Genomic DNA, 13,384 nt, shown 5'->3' with positions numbered 1-13,384 from the left:
CTTGGCAGAAGCAAGGGAGCCACTGAGTTAAATTCCCTTCTACAGATAGACCACGCTTCAGGAACAGAAGTAGTGAGTGCTCTGGCAACACATGAAAGGAACGGATGAAATGGTAGGCAAAATAAATTTGGTTCTTTCCTCCTCTTTGGGAGAAATTGCTCTTTGTAATCTTATTTCTGCCAGGCAAAGGGCCAAGAAGCTGTAACGTAGAAGTTACTTTACTTGCATCTTTTTTTCTTACCTTTTCCCTCTGAGGCACCTCTTTAAAAAACAGTTCCTTCCCTTTGCTGCACACCCCCCCATCCCCAACTTGCAGTGCCTCCAAATGTTCTGCTCAAGCTTTTCAAGCAATGAAGCTGTTGGAGAACTTAAATCGTTACTGAGAGACAAGCTACTTAAAGAAACTCAAAGGTGGTGGTGGAAGACTTTTGACCTATTCTTAATAACCAAAATAGAAACCCATGTAGTTCAGAGAGCTGAGCCTTTCAGCTGCCCGTTTACATATTACGAGGCATAAGTTGCTGAGGCTGAGCAAATCTGAGGTGCCTTGTTTATAACAAAGGACAGGAGTGTTTTACTTCTGAAACATTACTGTGGTTAAAAACAAAAACCCTTTTTTGCATTACTGATATCAAAGCCAGGAAAGGTGGGGCTCACTGTAGTTTTTGTTTTTATTTTTTTAGGGGCTCTTCTACAAATGATAAAAAGGGGGAAAGGCACTGACTTTAAAAAAGCTGTGGTTAAGATGCTAAAGGTTAATTTTCTATGCTTTTCATTGATTGGAGAGTTGCAGAGGACCTTAGAGATCATTTAATCTAACTTCATTGTTTTTTTCTTTTGTTGACTGGCTGGTACGGGGATCCGAACCCTTGTCTTTGGTGTTACAAGGCAGCCTCTAACCAACTTTACTAACCAGAAAGAGAACTAAGGTCTAGAGATTGCCTGAGGTCTCAAAACTGTGAGCATCTGGAATCCTGATGTTTAGTCCAGAGTTCTTTCTCCCTTACCTAAATTCCTTTTCCCTGTATCTCTATAAAGGCAGTACCGAGGACCTCATCAGTGCAGACTACCATGGGGTGCTCCTGTGTATTTTTTATCTCTGTGTTGTCATTTTCCTTTGCCTTTCCTTCCATCCTTTCAGTGGTAGCAGGTGCCCTTGCCAATCAGTGGAACCTCAGCTGAGAGAGCTGTGGAAGCAAGATCCAAGATGCAGCTCAGTTCTTCAGAGTTTTTATGCACTTAATCCATCCTACTAGGTTGTATGCTCCTGGAGAGCAGAGTACACTCTTATTCATATTTGTATGTTCCTTCTCCTGGCACCTAACTCAGTGCCTTGCACACAAACAATAAATGATGGTTGAATGAACAAGTATGTGTTGCTCTGTTGCTCTTTCAGCAAGAAGTCTAACTGATGTTTTAAGTCAGAGAAGAAGCAGTGGAGGAACATAATCAAAGTCCATCATCATTGTTTTAAAGGCAGTCCTGTGAAAATATTCTAAGACATGGTAGGCTAGGAAACTGCTGTATTTGGTCCACTTGAGACTGGTGAAATCAGCTTTGCTCAGCATTTTGTCAGAGATAGTTGTGGTGAAAAGTATTACATACTAGGTGTAATTAGTTGTTCCAAAAAACTAAACTTGTTCTAATATATAGAAATAGGCAGCAAGATGGAGAAGGTAAGTTTGAAATTCTGTGATTATCATCTAGATCTCTGCCACCTGAGTTTATGTGCTTTAAACCAAATATACTTTTTTTCTGTAACAAAGATTGACTGTCCTAGTCCCAGAGCCTGTAATGGTGTACCCACTGGGGCTGGCTGGGGAAGAAGGAAGTTTGTTCCAGAAGGAACTGTCTGAGTGATGATAAGGATTCCTGTAGACGGGAAAGGGAAAACTCATTACTTGCTGAAACATAGGTGGTTTATTTTTTCCAGGTCTGAGGAAAGAACAAGGTGCATAAAAATGGAATCCGAGTCTCTTGAAGGTCATCAGAAAGGGAATTTTTGAATCCTGTACTGCATATCTGTTCGTTAATATACAATCATTTTAGTTTTCCTAATAAACGCTTTTATTTAACCCCCCCCCCCCCCCCACGAGATTGAAATATTTTTTGGTATGGTGAAACTTCAGTTAACAAGGCTATTCTGGCTTTCTGAAGGTCTGTCAGTGAGTGAAGCCTTTTGGATTTAAGCTATATTTTTTCATGAATGTTCTAAAAAAAGGTAGAAGCCAATTTTTTTGCTTTAGTTAAATAGTCCTAATGATTGACAGTCATTCAGAGCCTTAGGGTTATCATTCTTAACTGCAGTAATCAATAATAATCGCAGTCTAAACACATTAAGGGGATTGTTCACTGAACTTCACGTGGTACTGAGCTCAAGTTGCTCTTTAAAGTAAGTTCCTAGGTAAAGGCTGCTTTTATTTTCAGTTGCTTCCTTCTGAAGCTGGGTGGGGAAGAGTAAGTGCGTGGTCAGAAACAGCTAGCTGAGTGCTCAGAGGTTTAACTGGCTTCCTCTGCTGTGATTCGGTTTGCTACATCCGTTTTGGGGCAATCTTTGTTTCATATATGTCAGTTCCCATTAAACAGAACCTAGTCAAAATGTGAGTTCAACACATACTTAAATCCCTTTCTTATGGAGCACTTTGTGTGTCAGGTATTGAAAGGGCGTGGTAAGATTCCAAGCTATGCACTGCTCACACTATCACTCTCCAGCCATCTCTCTCACTCCTGGTTGCTTCTAAGGGCCCTGAGCTTTATCAGAACCCCCACTTTGTTGTTGACCTAGTAGACTTGATTTCATCTTACGTCTGCTATTTTAAGAACCATGTACTCTTGAACAAGGAAGGAACTTGAATCCTTCCTATGCCCATTCTCCTAGGTCATTTTACTCAAATGGATAATCTGATGGAGAGGTGGGTACAGCCTGAGTCAAATTAGATAAGGAGTGAGTGTCCTCCCTGAGCCCTGGTATCTCATCACTTGATCAGCAGCCTGTTTTCATAGGCTGCATACAAAGTGTGTGTGTTTAACCTGATGGCTGAATTAAAAGCAACATATTTGGCTACTTTTACCAGAAAGACACCTGTGGGGCAAGGCCAGTCTTCTGGATTAGCTCTGTATAAATTTACTAGCTTTTTGTAAGAGTAACAGGACTATCTGTGTCGGCTAGTACACATTTTCTCTTTCACCAGCTGCATCAACTCATGGTCATTCTTTTGTCCATAACCATACTACCTTCCATGTCTCATTGCATTTTAAAGCAAGTCCCAGACATCATTATGTCTGTAATATTTTAGTATGTATTTCTGTAAGATAAGGGTTCTTAGAACACACATATAACCATAGTACCAATGTCATACATAAATTAGTAATTCCTTAGTATTAGTATTAAATATCTAGTTGGTGCTCAAATTTCCCCCACTGGCTCAAAAGTTTTATAGTTCGTTTGTTCACACTGGGATCCAAACAAAGTCTGTACATTTTATTGGGTAATGTTTCTTAAATCTCCTAATCTATTAGGTCCCGCCTTGCAATTTGAAGAAACTGGGTCATCTGACATGGTAATCAAGTTAAGGTTGTGTAGAATCTCCAATATTCCAGATTTTACTGACTGCATCCTCTGTGATCATTACTTTCAAACCACTCTTTAAAAAATCATTTGTAGGGCCGGCCCGTGGCTCACTCGGGAGAGTGCGGTGCTGATAACACCAAGGCCCTGGGTTCGGATCCCATATACGGATGGCCGGTTCACTCACTGGCTGAGCGTGGTGCTGACAACACCAAGTCGAGGGTTAAGATCCCCTAACCGGTCATCTTAAAAAAAAAAATCATTTGTAGTTTTAGTAAGTGCATCCTCACACATTACAATGCTATTTGGTAAGATATTACTCTTGTTAGCTGCTTTTATATATGAGGGGACTAAGCATTGACAGGTTAAGTAATTTGTCTATAGAGAGACTCCAAAACCCATGATTTTAACCCCAACCCTATAAATTTACAAAACAATCTGAAGGTATTTTATTGTGGAGGTTTCCCTTCTATTAAGCAGCTAACTAGTATCAGTAAAGTGGCAGCTTAAACTTTTCATCTGTATTTGAAAAGTTTTAATAGTCAATTTTTCCAAGGTAAGTGGCCACCTACAGACCAAGGGAATAACTGTACAGTGTGGTGGTTATTAAAAAACTCAGAGGCACCTGGGGTTGAGTCCCAGCTTCTTCATATGAGTTAATTTAAGCCTATTTCTTTCATTTGTAAAATGAGAATTACAGAATATCTGTCCCATAATAACATAGTTACCTTAATGTTTAAATGAGAATGCATACAAAGTGGCTCATCCATAGTGACTGACCTACAGTAAACACCCAATATATTGGCCCAAATGAAGACATGGTGCTCAATAACCAAATAGGTGCGTGTAATTAATGTTGTGGTTAGTCCCTCTTAATACTCTTCTTGCTCCTGCTTTTAATTCTTGGTTTCATCACTGAAGTAATATAGCACAGTCTTATGGATTGCTGCCAGACTGACAACATAAAATTACCTGGGTTGTTAACAAAAAAATTCCCAATCTCCTCTTTGAGTCGAAAAATGGCTTAGAAATCTGTAACTTAAAAAAGCCCCCACTTGAGTCTCCCATGCACTTGGACTTAGGGGCTAAAAGCACAGGCTTTGGAATGAAGCAGGGGTTATTTCTTTAAGCTTGAGTTTGTCACCTGAAAAACAAGTGAGCAATACTTGCTTACAGGGGCAGAAGTTTAAATAATGTATATTTAGTGCTCAGCATAATTCTTGGCACCTAATAAGCACTCCACTTGTATACTTTTACTAAGAGGAAGTATAGAAAGAAAAAAATTAAAACCAAATTAGTTATTTAGTATCAGTTCTTGGTGGACAAAATATCAGAAACTTACTGAAAGGGTCTTTTTGGGCAAACCCATTAAATGGGGCAAAAAGAGCCCATTTAATACTTACCTGGGAAAGATTCCGGCATGTTTATCTTAAGTTTCCTTTTCAAACTACAGCATTAAGATCCAAAAGATACTTTGTTTACTATCAGAAAGAAGTACATCTGCCTATTCTCTTAAAAGGACTTTAAAAAAAGTGTTGATAATAAAGTCAGGGATCCCTTTTCTGAAAGCTCAAGCCACAAATTGATGTTTTTCAGCTGTGGGAGATAAAGAAAACTATTCAATATTTGGAAACTATTTGGAATACAACTTCCAATTCAATCTGTAGCTCCATTTCTTAAATTCAAAACAGGTAAGGAAAAAAGCCACATGGGAGGACATTTAGCATATTCATTAATTTGAATTCTAGATATGGTCTATCACCGTGGCCACCTCATGTGTTAAGATGTTCTTCCTGAGGATATGAAAGAATAAAAAAGCCTTAAATTGTATATAAATAACATCTTTAATACAGTGCCTAAAGAAGCCAGTATCTTTACATCAGAAAGGGAAATTAAAATCTGATATCAGTCCATTTATGTTTCTCACATGAGCTATAATTTCAGCTGGTTTACTGTTTCATAAATAGCAATCTCATTTTAAGTAGGCTAATCTAATCTGAGAAGAGTCCACTGCCACAAAACCAAAACAGACACTTTAGTGATAGGTTGATGCAATCATTTTGTTTGTTGAAACTTCCTTAGCAGTTTGAATTTTTCTGGAAAAAAATTCTTCAAGTAGAAGTCATTAAACGATGTAACAAAATTTCATTTTTCTTTTGTTTAAATGGAAGAGAATTAGATTTTAATTTTTTTCCAGAGCTCACTCACAGTCTATCAGGAGGCTCAGGGAAGATGGGGTATCAAGAGCAGCATTTTTACCAAGTTCATATAAAAATGAAACAGGATCTGGACACAGTTCCCCACAGTTAACAGTAAATTTCAAAATCTGAGCAGCAATCTGAATTGTTTGTTAGATTGTGTCTTAATACAACTCTGCACTCTTAAATTTGTTAAGGCTGGGAAAATTTCTCTACCTGGTGCTGGGATTTGGCATGAAACTCTAAATGCAGATAAATAATCTGATTAAATTAGCTAAGTCTGCTGTCAAAGTAACAGATGTATTTAAAGAAAACAAGCAGAGATACTTCTCCCTTCTCTTGCCCGTTTATAAGAGGAAGTTGCAAACCACGACTTTCCAAGCAGTGAGCAATACTATGGAAGCAGTCACTCTCACTGCTACATTAGTGGATCTGCTATCCTCAGCTGACTTCATCATTAGTTGGCTGCCAAATACTAATTCTTCACGTTTGAACTTCCTTTTATTGTACAGAACTCTACCCTTAGTAATTAATCTTAGAACCCACTTCTGTAATAACTTGCCCTGATGGGAGAATGATTTCCTTTTTTCATAAATACAAATGTACCATAGGTTTGTACACACTGAATGTTTTCTCCAAGGAAGTCTTTAGAAAATTATTTGAATTTATTCATTCTGAAATGGATTTTAATTTCAAGCTGGAAATATATTTTCTTTACTAATCAACATATCCAATGCTTAAATGCGCAAGTTCAGACGTAGTAACATTTTTGGACAAAATGGGAAATGCAGTTTCTCTAAAATGCAGTGCTCCTAAAATTTTTCTAAATTTATCCATGATTGCACAGTGGCCCTTAAAAAGATATCCCAGCAGACTCAGCATGGTTTCTTTAGATACCACTTACAAACTCTAGGTAAATATATGGAAGTAAAATTCAGCAAATCAATTGTTTTATGTAAAAGTAGTACTACTTAAGCACTCAGATTAATGGATATAAGGAGATAATACGCCAAAAATTACTTATTCATTCTGTTTATTGGATTGAAAGAAAGGGAATACAAATGACTGGTTAAGTGCTGTGCACTGACATGGAAAAGGTGTATTAAAAAAAAAAAAAAAAAAAAAAAATCCCAGGAAAGCAAATCAAAGTTAATGTAGTTTCAGTTGAACATAATTTTAAAGACATAACTACACATTTATAAAATAAAAGTCAACAAAGGGTGTTTTGTAAATAATTAGTAGAACAAGTGAAAATAAATATCAGCGACCTGAAGTTTTTATACTTTAATGAAATAAAGCAAAGAAATTTAAACTAGTAAATATAATCTGAAAGGCAGTTAAAAAACAAAAAGAAACAAACCCCCCAAAATTTAAGAACACAATCCTTTGAAACATTTAATCAGTCCTTAGCAAATAGTTAACTACATACCAAAGGCTCTAACTGTTAACTAGTTCCACCACAATGCCAGTAAATCTTGACAATTTAGAAATCTTGAGATCAACACTTAAGTTCTTTTCTTGATCTCTACAGCTTGGTTTTTAAGTACACACATGCTTTTGTGGATCTATTCCCCTCACCACACACACACATTTTCAAGGAGCCAATAACATTTTTTTCCATCTGTGCCTAAAAATGTTGAGATTTAGTTCCAGCATATTGACCCTGATCATGAAAATGTTTAAGTTAAAGATGGGGACACAATTTCAATCTTATAAAAATATACCAGCATTAACCAAACCTTAAACCGAGAGGGCACTTCACATGTGCACGAGACTTAGTAGAATTGACATGAACCTAGAATAGCTGTTTTCCAGGACTTTTTGAGTTAAGTACTCTCTCTCCCATACAGACACACAATACACAAACACACATTTTTATATTATTAGTTTTGTTAAATCCAGGCTATCTGGATTAAGTAATAGGGGGTGGGTTTTTATAGTCTTTGTTTTGCAACTGTAGGGCAGCTACTATAACAATAGCTTAACAACACTGAAAAATTTCAATTAAGTTCACCCTGTTTTTTAGAAAGTGTCTAAGTGTAAATGCAAATTCCTCCTCTTCTTTTAAAGTTAGCAGTTCATATTAAAACAGATATGGTTTCTGAAATGGAAGTAACGTGTTGAAGAGCAACCCCAAAGGAAAGTTGCTAATTACACATTTTAGAAATGGGACAAAAAGGATATTAAGAAAAATGTCTTCTTTCCTCCCCATTCAAAAGCAGCCATTCTTCTACTGTGAAAGAAACTGGCATGGATATTTTCCCTTTCAAGAGATGTACGATATATTTACCCACTGTGAGGCAGAGGTGATAGGGTCAGTTCTTGTTTGCAGGAACCAACATCCTAAAAAAGAAAATTTCAAGATAGGGAGGGGTGGGAAAGAAGAATTTTCTATTAATGCCACGGAATGCCACTAGAGGCAGAACACTTCTAATAATAAAACTCACCATATTAATTTGTGTTTTCTCTGACTAATTATCGACAAGATGGTATTTTTTTTCCTTTTGACTAGCAGGTTATTTTAATTACTTAAAAAGTTGGGGAATCCCTTTTGTTCTCCCATCCAATAAAATGGGTCAATTTATAGGGATATTTGCAAATAAAATTTTCTGTTTAAGCTACTTACCTGGTTTAATATAACACAGTTACCTGGCCAATAAGAGCAACAGAAATGTAGTGGTATGAATACTAATAAAACACAAAAACCAAAACTGAAGCCCTGTCATCCCTCCCAACTAATTCCCACTCTAATTCTTTATCACCACCCACATACCAATCTCAGTAATCCCAAATCCAACATTTTACCATTAACAACCAATTATTTGGAGGAAAAAGACATTTTAATTTCATACTTGCTCTAGCCCTTAATCAATGCATAACAATAAAAACATTTTTAAGCACATGGAAGTAAGCCTACTAACCTGATTTTTGGAGCCAAAATTCTCCACTCTATTTTGATCAATGTGCAAAAAGTATTGGTACTTTTCAATTTATTCATTTGTTAGTGTCTTGTGGCTGGCTTGACAGTATTCTCTTAAGCCTACTACAGAGTCTACAGAACTATCTGAAGTTTTCAGTTGGTAGCTATGAATTAGAAGTCCTATCATCAAGTTCTTGTATCATAAAGCCCTAGGTTTCTTCACCATCTCACCTTTTTAGCACAGTAACTGCACGGCAAATGTATGAAACAGACGTTTACAGCAAATTTGCACCGCAAAGTACCAGTATATATAGGAAACTGCCAGTTATGGCGGACCTAGAAAACAAACTCACCTAGCTGCTATAGAAACCTTTGCATAGTTGTTACTCCGTTTTAATAGGAGTTATGTTCTTGTAAAATGTGCCTCACTTTACTCCACTTTTTTAAAGTGTTTTTAACGGTACTTCAGAAGCACTCTGAAAACTCAGATCTAGGGGTGGCTGGGTGGAGTAGACTGTAGAATCTGAGTGCCAAGTTGCTCCTGAATGGGCACAAATTCAGTGAATGTTACAAGTGTACCACAGCACACTGTAACCAAATCTGTAAACAGCTGTGGAGTTTCTATGCCCACACTGTGAGTGATGTTACTGTAGAGACTGGGGTATGTTAATGGCTTCAGGGTATATACACAAATCACTTAAAATATGAATGGTTTTAACTGTACTGAGGTAAAGAGAAGTGGCCACTTAATTATATATAGTTACCAATGAAGATTTTATTCAAGCTTAAAGTAAAAAGTGATTTTGGTTAAGAAAAATGAAGTACCAGATAAACATATAGTTATTTTAATTTCGAAGTATCTCAACAGGAATTCTTTGATTCTCTAAGTGGTGGTCTCTGCAAAATGGAGCTTGAAGAAATCTTTTACATGCCAATTTGATAAAATAATCTGCTGACCATGATCTATCATTTTTTCTTTCTATGGGCTTTTGGGAGAATGCATGCTATTTTAAGGCCAAGTGTGTTTTTCTCTCTTCTCCCCTTCCCTGACTTTCCCCTTTCTCCCTGCTGCCATCCCTACCCCACAACAGAATTCCTGCCATCCAAGCCTTTCTCTTTGTGGATGCTGAAGGAGTCTACTCATGGTGATAATATAGACTTGGCTAGGCCTAAAGGGGAACCGAGTACAAGACTTTTCTTCACCAGAATCTTATTTTGGCAATATCCCCACTCCCCTTCCCAACATAAGAGCTATGGTCACCCTTTTTTATCTCCTACTGAAAAAGGGAGGGAATTTCAAAGGAAACTAAGTATGCTGTATTCAGCTGTTATGGGGTTTAAAAGCACAATGTGAACATCAGGCTTTTGGCTTATTTTAAATGTGAAATTCTTAAAATTAAAAGCGATTTTCCATGAAGGAAACCTTTCCTTAAACTAAAAGGGGAGAGGAGAGGGAAAGACTATCCACAGCACCAGTTTAGAATGAGGTTCAGTATGGCAATATCTGAAAAACTGAGAAGAAATATTCTTTAAATTTATGTATACTTATATGTCAAAATATTAAGGGCAATTAAGAGAAATGACTATATAGGGTTTTAATCCCAGTTTGTCTGTAATCTGCTGAATTCTTCTAATAATCTCAATTATGCTATAAACTTCCAAAGTAGTTACAGCTGATTTCTACTCTCTTGCTACATCACACCAAGATGACTTACCAAGTTAAGAACAACTTGGAACAAGCTTTGTTGAAAACCTAAACTGACCACTGATCTCTCATGTTGGTATAATATTTAAAATTCTCTTTTTGAATCTTGAATTTTTTCAAGATCAGGTACTGATGTTCCTTCAGGAATAAAACACCAGGGGGGAAACCTTCAAAGCATTACTCTGAATTTCCTGTGTAATGTCCTTCCAAGTGCTGTTTCTGACCATGTCTCATGTGGTATTCCAGAAGAGCATCAGTTATACTACATATCTAAGTCATAGAGGAAACTGTTTTTGAGCTGGTTTAGATTCCAAATGTATACAAATGAAGTCACTTTAATCCTATAAATACTTCTTAATTTATTTTAAAAAAATTGTGCTGTTAACCCTTTTACGGGGCAACAAGCTATGTGAAAAGTACAAAACTTTTTGTCAAATGTAATATTGAGAGTGCTTTTGACATAGTTCACTGGTTTATCATCTGGATCAGTATATACTGCGCAACGGGCAAGGCTAGAATCCATGAACCAAGCTGCAAAGATCTCAAGCTAAACAAGGCGGAAAGATTTGGAGAAACAAAAGAAGGAAATTCCTATCCAATGTATACTCTTCAGACTAATGCACTCTTTCTATCAAGCCTTCTAAACTGTTAAATAAAGTTTTCCAAACAAGCATTTAAACTTCATTACACAGAAGAGCAACAAGAATGGTATCCTGCCCGACAAAAGGCAAGAGGGAAAAAAATATATATGCTGAGTTCAGTGGGTAAGCCTGAATGTAGCACAGTTCCTCACGACCGATGGGGGGGTAATTCAACATGGTGTCCGACAACGTTCTAACGACGTGCTTCATCTCAACTGGTTACTATGAAGCAAGGTGTAAATGTTTGGCCCCAACTGGGCTTCAGAAATGGTTCTTTTTTCATGACGAGCATGTCTGTCCAGCTATCAATCATGTTTGTTTGCACCAAATCCCAAGCCATTAAAATACGACTAATTTTAAGTTAAACAGAAGTCGTCTGCTCCAAATTCGCCATCAACTATCCATGCTACTGCATTCCTCTGAATGAAGACAAGATGAAATGTATACGGAGGAGGAAGAGGAAGAAGAGGGGAGGGAGAGAAAAAAGTTACCAGTTAGAAAGTCTCAAAATCAGCATCATGACATTATAAAATACAGTAACATTAAAAAATATTCACATCAAAGCAAATTCTTGATACTTTCATCATCACAAATAATCATTAGACTAATGTGTCTTCACCATGTCTTAGGCTATATATTAAAGTCATCATTATTTTCAATACTGGAAAAGCTCAAGATAACAATCATGTTAGAATCTCATATTTAAATTAACCCTGAAATAGTTATGCAGAACAGAAAATCTGTATGACAGTTTAGAACAGAAAAGAAGAAAAAAGAATCTGGCAGTCCTGGGTAGAATTGTGCATTATAACCTAATGTACTTGTTAATTATCCTTTCAGTTGTTTAGTTTGAAATGCTACAATATCACCCTACTCCATTTTCTTGGGGTTGTGTGTACAACAGCTTTATTGAGATATAATTCACATACTAACACAATGCACCCATTTAAAGGGTCCAATTCAGTGGTTTTTAGTATATTTGCAGGATTGTACAACCATCAACACAATCAATCTGAGAATATTTCATCACCCCCACCCCTACCCCCAGCCTTAAAAAACTACTAATCTACTTTCTGTCTATGGATTTGCCTATTTTAGACCATTTCATCTAAATGAAATCACAATATGAGGTCTTTTATGTCTGGCTTCTTTCACAAGAGAGAGAAATATTTTTATTTAAATGACATAGTATCTTATTGTGATATGGTTTCTGAACATCATATTCTTTAGCTTCATTTAATGTGTTCAAAATTTCTATTCCAAATAGGTATTATTTTAATGAGAAAAAAATATTTTCAAGTGTGTGTGTGTGTGGGGAGGCCCAGAAGATACATGCAAAAAAGGCATAGGCATATAACCAAACATCTGGTTATTCAGAAGTTGTTTTTCTATTTCAGGTGAAAATGAAAATCTTTTTGGGGTTATATCCATGTTGCCAAAGCATAATGGAAAGTTGCTAAACCAGACCCAGATATCACAAAATTTGGCTCATCCACCAAAGTGAGTATCCACATTAATCAAATTTACCAAACAGTAGTGCAACTCTTATTCCACTGCAGTGGAGGCATGAACATATCCTCTTATGGGGTAAATCTGTAATTATATAACTAATATTTTCAATAATTTCCACATGGCTAATAAAATTAGAAAAGAACAGATAATTACAGTTGTAGATTTATAAAGACTCTATCTTAGGGGACCTTAAAATCTCAACAGGACAAGGAAAGAAGGTAAAGATTTCTGGTCTCAGGTGACTTCCCAGAGGAATGTTAGAATGTCATGTAATGATCTACAAATACAAAAAGGCCCTTCAAAGTTCTGAGCAACTGAAGAGAAGTCCTTAAACTTTTTTCTCAAACTGTACTCCATGCTTTTTACTTTCATATCTGGCTGCATATCCTCAGCTGCCAGTAAGACTTGTTCAAGCCTTCTACAATTTGCAGCACAAGGACAAAAAAAAAAGTGTAGAGAATATACTTTTCCAAACCATACATGCTTCCTTGATAACATCCCTCCACTGAGAATCACTTAACTGAGAGCAATGCTATTTTTCTTACTAAAACATTTAGGTGGGACACACAGAACAAAAAAATCTATTTCTAGGTAAATTACTTCCTTCTAAGCAAACTAAACATTTTACTTGCTCCATTTGAAAAAAAAGGAGAAATAAGTCATTTACATAAGATTTCTCATTACCTCCTCTAGCACCAATATTGTGCTTAATCAAGCTTTTGTCCTTAACTGTTAACTTTATACTCATCTCTAAGTATCTTAAAGAAATAGGAAAAACTTTCCAGACTTAGATTTAAAGTCCTGGCAGCACACAACAAATTTTTTTTTTTTTTTTTTTTT

The 13,384-nt window shown here is 36.4% G+C and overlaps 1 protein-coding gene and 1 non-coding gene across 4 annotated transcripts in view; one reads left to right on the top strand and one right to left on the bottom strand.

The window, feature by feature from the left end:
* Window positions 1-1,752: 1,752 nt before the first annotated feature.
* LOC134391421 (small nucleolar RNA SNORD22) lies at window positions 1,753-1,861 on the top strand. Its single transcript, XR_010024962.1, has one exon. It is a non-coding gene; the product is annotated as a small nucleolar RNA SNORD22 (small nucleolar RNA).
* Window positions 1,862-6,782: 4,921 nt separating this feature from the next.
* WDR26 (WD repeat domain 26) overlaps window positions 6,783-13,384 on the bottom strand; it is a 41,539-nt gene continuing 34,937 nt past the window's right edge. For all 3 annotated transcript variants that reach the window (XM_063115448.1, XM_063115450.1, XM_063115449.1), the window contains one exon: window positions 6,783-11,451. In XM_063115448.1, coding sequence (XP_062971518.1) covers window positions 11,426-11,451 — 26 coding nt within the window. In that variant the 3' untranslated portion in view covers window positions 6,783-11,425. The remainder of the gene's footprint in view (window positions 11,452-13,384) is intronic.

The sequence above is a fragment of the Cynocephalus volans genome, chromosome 11, assembly GCF_027409185.1.
Source record: "Cynocephalus volans isolate mCynVol1 chromosome 11, mCynVol1.pri, whole genome shotgun sequence".
Lineage (NCBI taxonomy): Eukaryota > Metazoa > Chordata > Mammalia > Dermoptera > Cynocephalidae > Cynocephalus > Cynocephalus volans.
This window is presented reverse-complemented; position numbering and strand designations above follow the sequence as displayed.